Here is a 19,192-nt window from a genome sequence, read left to right on the forward strand (position 1 = left end):
TTGTTTCTATCAAAAATATATATTGTCAGAGGCTACGCATTAGTACTATTCAGAAACTGTTCGACCCCGACTATTTGAAAGGCATAGGGTTTCAGGCTCACTGTACTCCAAATATAGACACAACATGGCCCTTGCAAAGTGGTAGTGTCAAGAAATATATAGGTACCTGCTTTGACATGTCTAAGAGACTGAAGGTGTATACCGGTATATTGCTGGGTTATTTTACCAACTAAAAATGAATGAGTTGGGTTGAACAGTATTTTAGTCCTACTATATTGGGTCCAGTTGATGCCAGAGGTTAGCCTGAATTGATGGAAGTGTTGACATTGACCACTTTGATGAAATCCATGAGCAAGGATATGGTGCTGACAAATCTAATAAGCAGCATTATCGGGTCCAAACAGTATTTGCCCTAGCAACGGAACTCTGCACAGATGTGAAATATACATAAAGTGTTGAAAACTAATCATTTGTGCTCTGTAGTTGTCTTGTAAATTTTCTTTTTAGAACTAGTGATATTTTTTGTGGCAGCAGTCCAGATAGCTCCCTGAGAAACCTTCCATTTGGCAAACCTTAGGGTTGTCATCATTTCAAGATAATGACTGGAACGAGGCTGAAACAAACTGGCATGGATGGATCGACCTGCATGTTGAATACATGCATGTTTCCTGAATCTTGCAACAAGTGGAATTTTGCATTTTTTAATTCGAATGCCAAGAAAATGACAACTACACCGAGAAACAGATGATTCCCATGACTCGCAACAACCCCGACATTGTGTAGTGGTGCACAGTTGATGGGTTCCAGGTCTGCTGCAGTGGGCAGCAATCTGTCTTGTATACTATTTCTGAATGCAATTACTGCAAATATACACAAGCCAGTAATAGACCTGGCTGAAACTTATCAGTTCCTTCACATTCCTGTGCCCTTGAATAAACCGAATGAGTAAAAATGTATTCAAAAGAAATTGCATACTTAATCAGAACTCTTTTTCTTATTCAGGCAACTGCATATAATTTATCTTTTAACAATAATCCAGTTTCTGTTAAGTCCACTTGAAAATACAATTTCTGGAAAGTAAGAACACTACAACAATACAGACAAGTGTATACCTAGGTAACCAGTCAGGTGAGTTAACGAGTCTCCACAACCTGATATCTTAGAAAGCGTAAGGCAGGAAGCACCACACAGGTCTCCTCCCTCAACAGTGCTTACAAGGTCAACACTGACAGGAATCAAACTGATGAGCTGGAGATTTAAAGAACGTCTCGTGAGTTCGGCAAACAGAGGTATCTGAGTCAATATAGGATGTGGTTGCACTGTCAGTCTCCCACCCCAGCCCCAGTTTAGTTCATATCTCACAGCACAGCCCAACTATCCATGATAAAACTACATGGTGAGATAATCTATCATAAACATCATCCACTTTGATCTAGTGGGGATATGGCTGTTGGGCTGGTCTTGTCAGTTTACTGAGAGTATTACCTTGCCACTGGTCTACTCCACTCTAGAGAATACTAAACAAGCTCTACAACTCAAGAAAATCCTCAAGTTTTAAGACAACTGTATAAGTAGTTTGGGATGTGGTGAAAGTGTTTGGAAATATTCTGCTTGTGGCAATTATTAGTGTTTTGTGAGACTAGGGCACTAGGTAAGAGAGTGGAATGTCAACAATGTTGTACCATTCAGCTGTAGATAGGAACAGAATCTTCTGAAGGAACCCTCAGGAATCTTCCCTTCAGGGCCCCATTTCACAAAGCTCTCGTAACACTATGCCTATCGTAAGTCAATGTTACAGTATAGGAAGTATGAATGCTACGAGAAAAGTTACAAGATCTTAGGCTTACAAGAGCTTTGTGAAACGGGGCCCAGGTCTAAGATAAGTGAGTCTAATTTTCAGTTATTGTGCCTTAAGTAAACAAAGAATACAGGTCCTACATGTTAAACACTATGATCGAACACACAAAAAAAGGGTAGCCAAAACACAATGGATGCAAGGATTCAGACATCCCTGACACACCAAAGGGATACAACTCACCATGCCTAAAGAAAATTAAATACCATATTAGATCACAATCAATCTGCTAGTGACATGATGAAGAAACAATTTTGCAGTTTCTATTAGTATTACTTCATAGAAAACGGGATACTTCCCCATACTACACACACAGAACCTAATTCTTGCAGTAGGATGGACCTACGATAGCAAAACTAACAGCGCTGAGATAACTTGGTAGAACAGGTCCCCTAGACAGCTCCAACTCACACCAGGAATGCAGTGCTGTCTAATGACACTGCAAACAGAGTGCATGCCAGTCATACACTTTTACCTTTTAGACATGCAATTAGGCTAATGTGATAATAACTAAACCAAAAAGCTGAAAAGACCTCAAATAATTGTTCTCCTTTAAATAACTTCCCAAGTGTGGATACCTAGACCCATCTAAAGCTGTTGTAGATGGTGTGTTTGTGTGTTGAGGAAGGGGGAGAGGAGTGGGGGGGAGGAGTAGGAAGGGAGGGAGGAATGAGAAGCAGTGCAGGGGAACGCTGTTCCACAAAACACTGATGCTTGAAATGAATGCATTCTGCATTCAACAATATCATCAATCTGCTCATTATACTCAGCATAGCGTACAAATCTAAATTTGGAATATTCTGATCCCATCATTACACCACCTAATGAGAGACAAGATGCCTAATAGAAAACAGAGCCTATCACCATCAATCAAAGGAACTTCAAGGCTTTCTAACTGTATGAAGTTGTAATCAGTGGGGCTGATGCTTTTGCCATTCAGAAGTACTTCTACCAGTGAAAAAATTGGGACACAGCATGGTAAAGTTAAGGGAGAAGGTGCTTGAGGTTTGTTCCTAAAGCATTGTGAATAAAATTACATCTAGACTATCATTTAATATTTTACTTGAACAGACTGTGACTAGAACTGCTGGACTTTCAAGTGAGTGAGTGAGTGAGTGAGTTTGATTTTACACCGCTTTTAGCAATATTCCAGCAATATCACGGCAGTGGGGACACCAGAAATTTACATATTTTGCCCACTTGAATCGAACCCGGGAACAGACTGTGACTTTAACCACTACTACCCTGGACTCTCCTGGACTTTCAAGCTTAATTTTTTAAACTGATATGTGAAATTGAGGCATGAACTAATTCAATTCCACTAAGCGATCATCATGTCGCAATTATCAGTTAGGTAGTATGAGAACTATGATAGTCATAATGCTGATGGAAACAGCTTTGTGGAAACAATGAGGTCTAGCAAACATAATGCAGTCTATTGTGTGTTTAACAATGAACATGTTCAGCCCTGGAAGACTTGCAGGAAGAAAACATACATATAATTTTAAATCAATATAATAACACCTTGGCTTTCTGCAGATATCATTCATTAAACATTCAGGACACTGCAACCTTACACCAAATTCTAATACATCAGGTAATATAAGCTGTGATGTCATGCTCACTGCACAGCATCTGCTATTACAACACTGTCTTCAAGATGTTCAGTTTAATACTGAATCCAACTGGCCATTCATGTCTTGTAAGAAGTGGGTCAATTACATGCCAGTATGAAGGCTGCTGAACAAGCAGACTGAATACTGTGTGTACCTTCTGAACCAGCAGGATGTGCAGGGGGAAGGGATGGCCTAACCAGGTCACTGGCTCACTGACTGCATGGCCAAGACTCCAACAAGCTGTATGTTTATCTCCTCAATAGTGCTACTAACTTCAATGGTGTAATAAGTTGAGCAATGATGCTATGTCTGAGAAATTACCTCCATGACAATGAGAATCAGTTATAAATCTGACACACATAAATCTGTAAGTGTAAAGCTGCAACAAACATCACTGCTGGCATAACATGAAGAAAATCTGAGTATGATTGATGTGTTTAATAACATGGAATTATAAGATTTATTGAGTAAATTAATGATATCTGTTTCATTCAACCCTGCCATATATCTGGAATAACGCTAGTGGTGTTAAACCACTAACAAAATCATTCAATATTAAGCTATTTCATTTGATACTTAATTTTTAACTTCATCCACTGCACAATGTACTAAAGACAGTGGACCTTTAAGATGGGCACTGTGTAAAAGGGCCCAGTTGCTTGAACACTTACTGAACTTTCAATTATCTATCAATCTCTAAAGAAAGTGGAGCAGAGTCCCCAATTAACACACATGAAATGGAGTTATTCCCGCATCGACCTCTTGCATTCAAAAGAAAAAGTGTGCTTATTTTATAAAGCAAAAAGAAATGTTGTAAGCCATGTATGATATTTGCAGAGGGCCATAGAACAGTTTTTGGTTTTAGTTCTATGCTCTAATTTCCTATCTGAATTCTCTCTGTGATTTCCCATAGGGATATCAAGTTGTGAGTGTACAACAAACATTGCATGAAATGAATAACATAATGCGCATTCCATAATCGCTTAAGGTATTGCATTTCACAAGTTGTGAGACCTTAAGAAAAGCTGACCATGTGCAAATACTTAACAGTGCTCAGAATATGCAACATTTATACATGTATATGAGTCCGCAGCTACAGCCACAAGTTGGGAGCCACAGTATAGTCAAATACCTTTAATGTCTTATATGCCGAGTTGACAAATCTCCATAAAATACACTGAAATGTGCAATGGGTGCTAGTCTCTAATGTTGTTGGGACACACTAGTGTGACTGTGTTAGTGTGTGCATGTGTGTATGTGAGTGCATGTGTGTATGTGAGTGAATGTGTGAAGTGCATAAACGTGTGCATGTGCGTAAACATGTGTATGTGTTTGTATGAGTATGTTTGTGCATGTCTGGTGTGCATGTGCACGTGTATGATTCAACCCTGCACTCAGTAATAGCTAACATGTAAACAAGTGTGGCCCAGAAGATTCATTACATGGACATCATTATAAACAATGACCCATTGTGCCATTTTTAACCCTGAATCCAAGCATGGGCTCACAGATGTGTAAAATATCCACTGTTTGTTCCTTACAAGTGCACCGCATGGTACAAGTAATGCTAATAACAGAGATAAACCCAACTCACTCACACACATAATCAGACCGTTTCAATATCTGAAACAGCTAATCAAACTGACAAATATAACACTTTTATCTAAAACAAAACTTATTTGCAAGCTGTAAAGTCCTGGTGTATAAATAAAGTGATCCCATTCTCAATCCAGACCAGATCATGCTGACATGGAGACACTGCTCAACACAAATATTTTCTTTGATCTAATTGACAGCATGTATGTTTTCAGTCTCTCAAATGTAAGCCAGGCAGTTGCATGTCATGGATGCAGATTAAACATAATGCAAATCTCCCAGTGGTCTCTGTCCATTCCCTAGGCTGACAAGGCCAACACTGCACTGTGGTAAACTGATTAGATTCAACCTCATAATCTGCCTACCATGTGGTAAATGTCATCATGTGATGGCTGCAGAAAAACACCTCATCAAGGATATAAATCAAAGTTTCCGTTTCCAAATAGCACAAACTTTGTAGACATGATTACTATTGTTGAGATACGTCCACACTGCAGACTTCATTTGTATGGGAAATAGGGGTCCACGTTCCATAGTTTTTTGCGAATATATGTTGACACTTACATAATAGTGAGTGATTGAGTGAGTTGTGTTTTATGCCGCTTTTAGCAATATTCCAGCAATATCCTGGTGGGGACACCAGAAATGGGCTTCACACAGTGTACCCATGTGGAAAATCGAACCTAGATCTTCGGCATGATGAGCGAACGCTTTAACCACTAGGCTGCCCCACACTTACATAATACCATAGCCATATGGTGAGTGATACATTTTGTGAGTGAATTACCAAGATTATCTTAATGCCAGCTTAAAACATTAGACCATGTCGATGACTGGGGCACCCATGCTCCTTGTTTACAGACACATCATATTGTAGTTCCAACCGATGTGAATAGATGTTCAGACATCACAGGGCATTGTAAATAGATGTTCATATTTATATCACAGTGCATGGGGAAAATAATGTAACAATTAAATCTAAATGCATTGTGAACAAATGATAGCATATATATCCCATATCATGATGAATAGTTATTAATCCTTCACACTGTTTACCCAATGCGGAATGGTCATCAACAATCAAGGCAAGAATCATCTTTTACAAAGTCTATATCAGAGAACCTTGTTTAACCCTTTCAACACCGCAGGCCGCTTAAGCGGCCACAACGTTATGAGTCCCCAGACACCGGAGGCCGCTTAAGCGGCCAGGCAGTAGTCACGTCAAAATGAGACATAATTTTAGGAACTTACCTGACTTATGATTCATATATTAAATCCATCACATTTCACAATGTCTGGAAACACTTATTAAATTTCAATTGATCATATATTATCGGCAGAATTAAAATTATAAACTATTTTTCGCAATGTAATTGAAAACAACGATTCTCTGACACATGCTTCGGGAGCGGGTCCACAATAACATTGTCAAAGAGCAAAGTAGCGATGTTTCGAGGAAATGATTAAATAAATAGAATAAACTAATGAATAAAATCAACAACAGCATTCATAAAAGTTGTCAAGCGTACATATAAAATTACTTTTCCATCTTTTTGTGCGATCATGTAATGCAAGTCAAATCACTAACAAGTGACATCTCGGCTCGCCGCCTCAATCTTCACTTCGGACCACGATGTTTAATGCGAAAATATATGCATGAAGCATTTTTGTCACAGGTCATAACCTAGCCGCGATCGTCCAATAAGTCCCATAATTTCACATTATATGTAGCGATTTCTTGCTTAATATGTTCAGAATAGCATTATTTTACCCAAAACTTTCGTCTAAATCTAAAAAATTTGCGTTTCACGAGGCGGTATCCATTGCCGTAATATGATTGGCTGCCTTAGGTCGCGTGTCTGATTTTGACCAATCACGACCCTTATAGCAGACTGTAGCGAAAAGCGTCATTAGAAACCAATTTTTATCCAATAAAATCGCTTCTTACAACTGTGAAAATACTCGGCAAGGGTTCAGTGATGTTGTTGATGTTCAGAGCTTTTCGAGCGATACCGGCATCAAGCGATTAAGCCTCCCATGTTATTCATCTGAAGCTTGAAAGCGGAGGTATTTTCCGTTGTTATGTCATGTTACCGGCGGAAAGCCACAGATATATCGGAAATAAAGGCGACCATACATATTATTTAAGAAATCTTTTTATAATAATTTTCTGATTACGTAAAAGTGAAAATATAAAAGAAAAAGGCACGGGCATGTTATGACATGTCACAAATGGAAAAAAATCGCCTTAGTTTTTGCTTCTTTCGTGGTTTATCTGGACGTTATAAATGTAAGCTTGCATTTTCATTCAAAATAATTTTATTTAAGTTGTAGTTGTATTATTTGAATAATATTATAAAAATAAACTTCATATTTATCAACATTAGGATTAGATCTTTTAAATGGTGTATGGGATGTAGTAGCAATAACGTTTTGCAAGCTTATAATTTCCTTCATAAACATAGGCTTCATCTATGACCTCAGAGTCTCTGGGAACTCGGTGTCATGGCAGTAAATGCCTCTGGTTGACTGGTGTTGAAAGAGTTAAATACTAAAAAAGATTTGAGCAAAACCATGAAAGCTGCTTGTCAATAAATAATCTTATACCAGACATACGAAACAATACTGAAATACTCAGTCACCAAGATCTGGATCATAATTGGTTTTCAGCAACAAATGCTTGTCATAAGATGCAACTAACAGGATCAGGTGATCCGAAAAGCAGAACTTGTTAATACATGTATGTCACTGTTATCTAATTCTGTACATCCATGTTCATGATGTCCATCACTGGATTATCTGGACCTAGACTTGATTATATACAAACTGAGATAAAACAGCTGAAATATTGCTTACTGAGACGTTGAAGAAAACAAATAAAGAGAGATCACTTCAAGCAGTACAGTGGGTTTCATGATTGGGTATCATTATAGTTTGTTGCCTCAACAGGGGTCGTAACCTACAACACAGGTAACACTTTCTATTTCAATGATAACACTCTATCAGTTCCTTATACTTTTGTGTGACAGTATTTCCTGATATCAGATAGCCTTGAGTAGCAGAAAACACACCCTGACCGTATATGTAGAATCTAGTGTGTTTTCAACCATGACAACATTTTCAGCGATAAGTTATCACATACTTTAGTGTAACAGTATTTCCTGATATTAGATAGGCGTGTGTATCAGACAACACACCCTGACCATATATGTAGAATCTAGTGTGTCTTGAACCATGACTGCATTTTCAGTTTCAACGACAAGTTATCACATACTTTATTTAGTGATATCACTGTACATGTAGACATAAGTGTGTATTCAACCACGACAGCTGTAAAGATCAGACGAGTGACAGTCAGCAAGTGAGGAAATTATGTCCGAGATAACAATACAACACGACCGACTTGTCATGCTTGTTGACATAATACAGTTCACATTGAATGTGTGCTATGACAAACCACAAGAAGCAATATGTTATCATTCATACGTAAACAACTTATTGATTATCTATAGCTGACAGAGTCATTGAAGAAACTATTGGTTGCGTTCATAAATTTTGCACTTGCATGTGATGTCACATGTTATGAGTGGGATTCAAGAAAATCGATAAAATTTTATCGATAAAATATACTGTCCCAGAAAATTCTGAGACATTCAATCACAAAAAAAACAGTGTTGTAGCATAATTGTTTTAGCATCTATTATTGCTGACAGTTTTAATTACTAGAACATCTGATCTTGAAGCAATAACTGTAAAAATATTTAGTCTCCATACAAAATTCAGGACCCCTTTCCCAATCCTGGGAATTAAAGATAACAATTTGGTGGCCTGCTTCTGAGGCACAACAGATCATGACCAGACAACATGTATGGTCCAATACTAGACAAAATGTACAGTCCATCATGAGTATAACAGACCTGTCAGCTATGAAATGTATTCAGACTCAATCTCAGTTCCCTCAACTGATGTCTGGACTGTTCCAGCAGGTTGACACTGATGAAGTGTGGGGCTACTGATTAGATAAGGTTGTCCTAGAAACACTACAGTGTCCATAACAAAATATCTGTCCAGCTAGAGCTGAAGGATTGCAGAGGTGTAGACTAACGCTTAGTCTCTGATTATATAATTTTGATTGTAACATATAAACCCATTTAAATTGAAAAGGAACCCAAGGGAGACCAGAACCAGGGGAAATCTAGACTTGCTCCATTTACTGTAGGGCTTTGGCAGTGCAGGGAGGGCTAGACTGTAGGGAAAATAATATGGTTCAGAGACTGTGAGACAGACTAGCTGAGATGCAGGAATCAGAAGTACAGATTCTGACTGCTGAACTCTCTTATCATAGTTAAAATCATTGTTCAAGAAAGTCAAGGGTCATTGCCATACCCCACTGTCAAACATGCTGACAGATACAGATTCAATGGTCATATATTCAAGTATTTTAGGAACAAAACTCAAAGACCCCCATAATTTTAATCACTGCTTACACATCCATACAAGAGTAAAAAAAATTCATTAAATCACATTATGTGCATGTGTCAGTGAAAACATTTAAAAACGACCACTTAGTTTAAATACCCCCCATTGGCTCTGCCAACGCAAAAAAAATAATCTTCAATGTGATCTTAAGTTATTTTCAAAAGGGGGGGTTCAAACACCCTGACCGAACCCGCGACCTTCAGTTCTCCGCGGGCGGACGCTCTAACCACTACACCACGGAGGCGGTCCTATAATATAATGAAAGAAGAGCCCTGAGACTTTCTTCATTTTAAGAAACTGAAAATGTGGAAATCTGTGAAAATCCTGAAAATCTAGACTTGCCACATATTCTAGACTTGCATGGGCTTTCTTGGATACATTTGTTTTACGGTCTGTATGACAGACTAGGGTTTCAGGTATCACATAGGATATCTGAATTTGGTGTAAGAAGAAATCAAATGAATAAATGATGTTTACAATGTCAGTATGAGTAAATATGTTGGCAGTATCATATGCCACAAACCAACACTTTGGGGTTACAATCAAACACTGTTATCAAATTCACTGTCACTACTACTGTTTTGTTTCACTTGGCAGTATTGTTATCTGAGAAACTGTCCATCTGACCAATAACACCTCTGAATGATATATCCAGACTAGGATGATCTCCACAATATATGAAAGTTTTCCTTGTGGCCTGTAGATTTGTATGTCTCAGGAGTGGAAATAACCCATTGCCCGACGCCCCAGTCCAGTGTGTTTTTTCTGTCGGGCAAGCAAATTTGTATATCACACTGTACCGGTGTCCAGTTGACTTTCCAATGTCAATTATGCTGTTTATTTAAAAAATCAACTAGAAAATCGGCCAGTATAGTGGAAAAATTATCAGGGCAAGTGATTTTATATGTGCCACTGTACCAGAGTACACTAGCATTTTAAAAGTTATTTCCACCCGATGTCTGGACCAGGCAAATTAGTGGAAGACAGTATGAACACCAAATCACTGTGGTCTGATGTCACACTATCTGATCCCATTTTCTCATGTCAAATTCACATATTTTCAAAGTATCCCGTACTCTTTTTCAAATCCTAACAATTGAAACATAAAGTTTAATTCATACTTACAAGTTGAAATTCTCTCCGTCTGTCGAACGCCCCTTTTATCCCGCTGTCTTGCCATAATATTCTCATTGGTTCCACATACTGTAGAAATGTTCTCTCGTCTAATTTTTTAACTCCATCATAACTGAAAACAAAATTTGCATGTTTAACACTTTCTTCACTTCCAAAAGGAATGCCTAGTTTGTCCCTGGCATCGATCAAAACACGCATGCCCTTTACAATGTTGTTGTATATCACACTCTGGTATTCCCGTAGCGCTTCATCGTCGAAATCCAGTCCGTGGATAATCCTCATCTGCTTTAGGAAAGTACTCTTTCCACTCTCTCCGGCACCCAGTAACAAAAGCCTCACTGTTCTCCTGAATGTCAACCGATCCTTCATTAATTTTTTGTCGATCTCATGACTTCGTATTCGTTGTGATTTCTCGTGGTCACTCATACAACATGACATGACCAACTCCGCCATTTTGGTGTTCACCCCACCCATGACGTCACATGTCAAAACTTCCGGTTATATTGAAGCCACTGCTGCAACAAATGTTAAACGTATTGCTTTTAAAAGTTCTTAGAAATATTAAGATGGTAAGTGACATACATATATGAATTGTTGCTAACCATGATAGCTCATCAGCGTAAATTTGAGATTTGTAATAAAATGATTATTATGGACACAACTGCAGTTATTCCCCTTTTCTATTTTCCATAGAGCACACACACAGTTCATTTGTAAGTCGGATAAAACACGCTCCGGCCAGTTTCCAAGGGCAAATAACTCTTATATACCCAAGATGGCGACCTCCATGGTTCGAGGTCGTGCATGGAAACTTCGCATGCAATGTCGATTAATAAAAGCTCACGTTAGATATGCGAGTGGACAGTATTATGTAACGTGAGTGTTTACATAAATGCACTATTTAATTAAAATGACTGATGTCGATTAAATCATTTAAAGTTGATTCCAGTTTTGTGATTATCTTAAAACTAGCTTAACGTTAGATGAGGAATCCTATATCATGAGAAGAGGATGATTTCATAATCATTTATTTTGTTATAGCCCTCAAATTATTATTACCGTTTCTTTTCATACAGACAAAACAGAGATGCAGATAAATAATATATGACTAAATGTTTCTTCACTACAGAAATAGTTTAGTGTACAGTATATTCTAATTTTTTAGTAAGTAAATTCAACAAATTCCCTTATCTGTAAAGTCCTAGGTTTACAGTTTTGGAAATTTGCAAAGATATTGTGTTTATAGTTGTTAAAACGAAATTTGAATCACACTTAACAAACACTTTACATTAAATATCGGTCCCACATGATTCACATCCAGAAAACAGGTCAGAATATGTCTCAAGGTGTGCCATGTTCGTGAGAGCCAACTAATGGAAATTGGTTGACACCATGTGTGACATGCCTTATCAATGTGCCTGGTACTGATCAGTGTGCTGATAGTTCATGTTATTTATCACAGGTCTCGATTTACATACAACTATTCAAATCAATGTTTACTCAATCATAAAATAACTACTACAAAATGCAAGTAAGCTACCCACTATCTTATCTTTTCTACCAGTAAGTCGCATTATGAATTTAGGCAAGCCAGTAATACTAGATATTCTAACACTACAGAAAAAAACATTGACATTATACACGTAAGATAGATGCAAACATTAAGAGACAATGTAGATCTGGGGTACAATTACAGAAAACAACACTTCATTGATGTATTACCTCAGAGTTTATTGAACAATGTATAGAACAACTAACAATTAGATACTGCTCAGTACTATAGGAAGACCAATCATCCCATTTTATGCTGCACACTTGTTACTTTGTCTAGATCTTTACTAGATATAGCCACTAGACTGTGAAGTGGAGTTTCTTTCTGATGAGTATTCATTCACCGATGGTTCAGGTCACTGAGTATTTATACATGGATGACTTTTAATCAGTGTTATTTTTGAAATAAGAATTCAACTTAATGTTGCACTAATTAGACTATCTGTCAGATGTTTTGCTTAATTAGCAGCTTGGTGTATCCATATAAACACAACTAGTAGGCAATGAAATCTTGTTTCATATCTCAATCAGACATGTTATAGGATTTTTATGATGCTACTTATATTTTCTTTTATGCACAAGTTATGACAATTCTTCATCAAACCTTGGTTTTATTTATTGTGATACACTGTTAGTATTGTTTCTTGAATCTTAGTCACGATATATGGCTGTTTTTTGCAGTTGCTATTATAAATAGAGAAATTTTCATTGATGGAAGCCATGTCTTGAAATATGTTTCTAATTGTTTTAATAGTAAATTAGTTCACATATACATGTATATTGCAGGTTGCCAGAGGTGCCACCTGACACACCAGAAACCAACCCGCTGCTGCGACTTGCAGACCTTCCAAAGTTCTCTGCTATCAATCCTAACCGCTGCATTACAGGCTGTTCCAAGTTGTCCATAGATCATGATACAAATTTGTCCATTCACATTGAAAATTTACAAGGTATATGCCCAAGAAATGCCATAATTTCTATGTATTATCTTATTTATCTTTATGTTATGTTTGTGATGTAGTCCATAGTATTCATTGTAGTTTGCTGTCATGTCAAGGCACTTTGGCTAATTATTAAAGATGACATCATTAGTTGTTGAAGGCATTACAGATGGTACATATATAATTTCACTCATTAGTGTTATTGTTCACTCACCTACGTAACAAATTAAGGTTAATGTTTTATACTTAAACACCATGAAAATGCATAATCAACTGTATCTTGAAATCAGAAAAGGTGTGTTTTTTGTACTTTTATGTCTTTTTTTGTTTGTTTGCTTGTTTGTTGTTGAACGCTGCACTCAGCAATAATCCACTATATGGCAGCAGTGTGTAAATTTGATAGCAAGCATATCTCATGGAAGATACTTCTGTGCATCTAGATTATTCCTGTATTAACGAGGGGCGGTGGGGTAGCCTAGTGGTTAAAGCGTCCGCTCGTCACGCCGAAGACCCGGGTTCGATTCCCCACATGGGCACAATGTGTTAAGCCCATTTCTGGTGTCCTCCGCCGTGATATTGCTGAAATATTGCTAAAAGCGGCGTAAAACTAAACTCAGTCAGTCAGCCAGTATTAACGAAGCATTGTACTTTATGGATAACAACTTCTTGTTTATTGAATAGAACAAAAAGTGATGGCTGGATAACGGTATAAGAATCTACATCAAAATGTCTCTATATGCAATTGACAAGAAGTTGTTATCCATAAATTTGTATGCTTTGCTATTTACTCACCAACTTAGAGAATGATGATCAAACAATTATTCAGGTATTGTTAATTCTAATTCACAGATCCCAAGGTTGAGAAGACCTTTGATGGTGTGTTCAATACAGTGGAGCAACTAGAAGTTCCACTGAACTATGCATACAGAACATTCAGAATTCTGTGCAGGGTTCAGAAGGACAAAGGTTACAATGATGCCTACAGAAGGGTAAGTAGACAGCAAGGGAGATAATCCTATCACTATCAAGTTATACCACTTACCTTTTAGAACAGGGATATCCGGGTGCTTTAAGGGTTCACTCATCATGCCGAAGATCCAGGTATGATGAACCACATGGATACAATATGTAAATCCTATTTCTGGTGTCCCTGCTTTTATGATGATGTTAACAGCTATGTGGTGTGTTGTTATAGTGTCAGAACAATTCAAGAAAAATCAGGAGCGGTTGGGTAGCCTAAAGGATAAAGCGTTCGCTCATCACACCGAAGACCTGGGTTTGATTCCCAACATGGGTACAATATGTGAAGCCCATTTCTGGTGTTCCCATCTGTGATATTGCTGGAATATTGCTAAAAGCGGCATAAAACTGAAACTCACTCACTGGTAGGGCCAGTTCTGTGGAAATCTCTCCCGCTGGACATTAGGAACTGTACCACACTGTTCCTTCCAGCAAAAACTCAAAATGCATCTCTTTGAAAAAGGCTTGAGCAATCTTTCTTGGAAAGGGCGCTATACAAATGACTAGTTTTATGTATTTTATTTTATTTAAATAAAAATGACATATCTGCTCTCATTGAAGAAGATTTTACAAGATGGCTGACCAGAGATTTCTGTTTGTTCACTTTTGATGATAAAGAGTATGTGTTCTCTTTATGTATTTTTTCCTTAGTACTGTTAAAAATTGTACATGTTATTTGAAGATTTTAATATTATTTTTTAACAACACTACATCAGACAATATGAAACCATGTGGTTGTGATGAACATGTTGAAAGCACAGTCTGATTCACAAAATATTCTTTGACCCGTGAAGGTCCGGGTCATGCTTCAGTAACCCATGCTTGTTGTAAGAGGCGACTAACAGGATCAGGTGGTCAGGCTCGCTGACTTGGTTGACACATGTCATCGGTTCCCAATTGAGCAGATTGATGCTCATGCTGTTGATCACTGGATTGTATGGCCCAGACTCGATTATTTACAGACCGCCGCCATATAACTGGAATATTGCTGAGCACGGCGTCAAACAAAACTCACTCACTCACTCAAAATATTCTTTGTATTAGTAATGAATAAGGGTATCATTAATTTCAACAAGAATGAAGGGAAATCCTTAATAGCTAACCTTGGTGAAATGACAATCCCCAAGTTTCATGATAGATCAACAGTTGGCACACCTTTATGAGTGGCTTGTGTCCCACTGGAGAGAAACTACATCTCTATCCATGGTATGTGTCAATATTTCAGGTGACACGCCAGGTTAATTATTGCAACCATGACCGACACCAAAATGCAGACCTTTATTATGCAGTGAAGGTAGGTGAATAAATACACAAAGAATAAAATCATATTAAGATATATAGCTCCAGTGTTATTTCCAACCCTTAATTATTCTTAAACCTAACAAGGATTTCTTTTAATGAAATAAATGCTGACTGTGTTGATGCAGGAATTAGGTCAGGACGTGAACCTTACAGAGACACAGCGCCGCCTGGTGGATCTATACCTGTATGAGTCACATGCCCGGGGAGTGGACATCCAGGGTAAAGACAAGTGGAAGAACATCACAGCCCTACAGGGACTAAACAGAGAGAGGCTGGTCTTCAGGTGAGTCTAGGGCACCTGCTCTCCTGAGATGGGATCAAAGTCATTATATAGCTAATGTCAGTACTTTGTGTAAAATCAACATCAATGGTTTGAATTCAGGTGCCTTTGAAATATTACAAATGGTACATGTACTTCATGCGACTTCATGGCTCGGCTCATTGGTAAACTTCACAGTATACCATCCCTGTGTTTTGACATTTAGAAATGTAGTAAATGGACATGTATGAAGCATAGCTAGTGATGTAAAACACAAGCATAACCATGATGTTTTGTGTGAAGTTTTGAGAGATTGATTGAAACAGTAGACTTTGCCCTAATATTACAACTGCACTGTGTGAATCAGTATACAAAATCAAGGGTGAAATATGGAACAAAACAGGTTCCCAAGTGCTTATGAAGAGAATTAACTGGGGATCAGATTTTTTAATACCTTCTCAACTAGAAACATTTAACAAAGTTTTGGTCAGTATTTTATTTTGTCATTTTATGATTGTATTTACCTTTGTGCAGTCAACAAGCCCATGTGGCACATACACAGCCTATTTTTGTTGCCAACCCTCAGCTACTAAATCCTGAATTGTGATTTCTTTCCAGCAAAAAGGTTGAACTGACTGCAGGCCTATTTGGACATCGCATTGAGAACTTTGGAATTGTGGACAGCATGCCACGGTCTCTGCTTACAAGAATGGCTGAAGACAAGTATGTGTAATATGTGAAGTAAAGTGGTCAAGTTCTTCTTTGCACTCAGTGCAAGGTTAGGGGATGGTCTTTATAGCCAGAGATATTTTGGGAGGGTGACTCTGTGAAAGCCGGTAGTGGATGACAAAATGACACAGTTGCATATTTGTTTTCTTCAAATACAAAGTAATAATTTTAACTTACCTTACCTCATGGTAATGTGCATATTACCTTTGCTCATGCAATACAAAGATTGGAAATGTGATTGATAAGTATCCTTGTTGAATGCTATCATGAAACTGGTGACGCATGTCGAACTCGTCTGGCGAGCAAAAGCATACGCCCCAATCCCGTCATGTGACAACGAGAACACGTCACTTTATCCTTTATCGCACTGTGAGTTGGACGTGTATTGAAGTGTATAGGATATTTCTGTTTTCATTACTTACTGTATTCTTTGTGTTTTGCTACGGTAAGGTTTTCCTATTGTATCCTTCTACCATGATAAAACGAGAAGTCTACTCACCGTTGGCATGTTTTTCTCACTGTACGGCCTTCGCGGTGTGTTATTTTGCTTTGTTTTGCCTCTCATTGTTTATCCAGCTTCGCTTCGGCAGAATTAAGTACTTCTTTGGTCAGACCATTGTAGGTATCTTGTTCTCTTTCTTTGTGTCATATTTTGTGTGTTTCTCCTCCTAGAGGTTTTCACATGCTTGGCAGTAATGGCGGCTGTCGCTAGGCGTGGCACATACATGCAAAGCTACTAGTGTGTGCTCACTGTTGTCGTTTAGTTTCGTATTCCGCTTTTCCCGCCGTTTTTTCGCTTCAGTGTCGCGTTAAGTTGTCGGCGTTTCTTTTCTTATATTGGTAAGCATGTGTATACCAAAGTTATGTGGTTTTGCACGTGGGCCTTCCCTTGCCATTTAGGCTTATATAATTGTTTTACTGTTGTTGCAGTTTGCTGTGGTTAGTTCATGCCACGGGTTTACTGCAGTCGGTGCAAGTCTCAGAAGTCGGCTAAAGACCCCAATCCTGCTTGCCCGGATTGTCTGGTCGACTCAGCATGTACTTGGACCTCTCGGTGCTCGTTTTGCCGGCACCTACCTGCCACCTACTTTAAAGCGTTCCTAGCTGCGCGGAATAAACGTTTTACTCAATGAAAGCGCCTCATGTCTTCAAACGACGCCTCTGAGACTGCTCAGGTTCCTTCATAGCCTACGGCTCAGCTTGGGAACGCCTCTACGCCATCAGCGGATCGGCGATCTACGACTTCGCCTCCCCGCCAGTCCTCATCTCCGGAGCGCTCCAGAGTGAGCCTACTCACACAGGTCCAGATCGACATTGCTGTGAATCCAGGCCCTCCATATATTCTTAAGGATTCTCGGCTTATGGAGCTCCTGGTTGGTCTACTGGAAAGGGAGGATTGCCAGCATCCAGATGATCATTCTAAGGAGCGCCAGCTCTGATCGTCCACCTTCTGGAGATGACCAGCATATGCCAACGGATCGGCAACGCTCCCCTCACTTCACCAAGCCGTTCACCTGCGTGGGAGGTTCGGCATTCTCCCAAGCGCGCAACGGAGTGTGATGTTCGGCGTTCTTCTCCCAGACGTCCGCAATATACCTGTAGGCGGGAGACTTGGGGTCTTCTGGCCGAACTGGACGATCCTAGGAGACCCCTTTGTCACAAATCTGCTCAAGACAGGCTACAAGTTGCCAATAGCCATGTCGCCGCCTTTGACCACCTCGTCCCGGTCTCACGAATATTCAATCGTTCAACACCAGCGCCTGTTGACCAACATTCAGGTGTTGCTGGACAAGAAGGCCATAGAACAAGTACTAGAGCCCAGCAACTCCCCAGGGTTTTACTCTCCCATCTTCTTAGTACCCAAAAGGAATTCTCAGAAGATGAGGATGATGCACAATATGGCGGTGTTCAACAAACTGTACCTTCCGGAGCTGCCACATTTTCGGATGGTATCTCTGATCCAGCTACGAACCAAATTGTCCCCCAAGGATTGGTTGGTCAGTCTGGGTCTTCAAGATGCCTACCTACATGTTCCCATTTACGAACCTCACCGGAAGTTCCTGAGGTTCAAGTTTCACCATTACCAGTGGAAGGTCCTGCCGTTTGGCATCTCTATGGCCCCGTGGCTTTTCACTCGAATTACAGCACCGATTTCCCGGTATCTTCATCTTCGGGGGGATAGAGTTCGACCCATACATCGACGACTCTATCATGAGCCAAAAGGAGTGCCTGCTGCTACGCAGACAGAGGGATTTCACACTCAAGCTATTCCACCAACTCGTTTGGATTGTCAACCTCGAAAAGTCCCACCTAAAGCCATCTCAACAGCTGACATTCATAGGGGGTTTGTTACTGACAGATCAAGACCTTCTGCGGGTTCCACCGGACAGATGGCAAAGAATCCTCAGTCTTGCTCAGCAGGGTCTGTCACACCTGCTTACACTGAGGGAATGGCAGTCCCTACTAGGTCTGTTGACGTCGGCTCAGGATCTTACCACCAGAGGGAGATTGATGCTCAGACCGCTTCAGCGGTTCCTCTCGCCTTTCATCCTCCTCTTCATCTTCATCCCTTGCATCAGTGGTGGACAATCGAGTCGAATGTTTGCGGCGGCGGCAGTTTGACGGAATTCACACACGACCGCGTACTGTTTGTGGACGCCTCTCTGCAGGGTTGGGGCGCTCACCTGGACTATCAGACAGCGGCAGGTCT

At 39.3% G+C, this 19,192-nt stretch overlaps 2 protein-coding genes across 9 annotated transcripts in view; one reads left to right on the forward strand and one right to left on the reverse strand.

The window, feature by feature from the left end:
• LOC124266840 (guanine nucleotide-binding protein subunit alpha-12-like) overlaps nt 1-11,164 on the reverse strand; it is a 43,996-nt gene extending 32,832 nt beyond the window's left edge. For all 8 annotated transcript variants that reach the window (XM_046701645.1, XM_046701643.1, XM_046701646.1 and 5 more), the window contains exon 1: nt 10,672-11,164. In XM_046701645.1, coding sequence (XP_046557601.1) covers nt 10,672-11,154 — 483 coding nt within the window. In that variant the 5' untranslated portion in view covers nt 11,155-11,164. The remainder of the gene's footprint in view (nt 1-10,671) is intronic.
• Nucleotides 11,165-11,433: 269 nt separating this feature from the next.
• The window catches only part of LOC124266842 (probable cytosolic oligopeptidase A), a 55,287-nt gene continuing 47,528 nt past the window's right edge, over nt 11,434-19,192 (forward strand). Inside the window, 6 exon segments of the mRNA XM_046701651.1 lie at nt 11,434-11,556; nt 13,018-13,181; nt 14,022-14,161; nt 15,418-15,486; nt 15,620-15,777; nt 16,372-16,476. Coding sequence (XP_046557607.1) covers nt 11,456-11,556; nt 13,018-13,181; nt 14,022-14,161; nt 15,418-15,486; nt 15,620-15,777; nt 16,372-16,476 — 737 coding nt within the window. The 5' untranslated portion in view covers nt 11,434-11,455.

The sequence above is a fragment of the Haliotis rubra genome, unplaced genomic scaffold (genome assembly GCF_003918875.1).
Source record: "Haliotis rubra isolate DU_JTF1 unplaced genomic scaffold, ASM391887v1 Scf1281, whole genome shotgun sequence".
NCBI lineage: Eukaryota > Metazoa > Mollusca > Gastropoda > Lepetellida > Haliotidae > Haliotis > Haliotis rubra.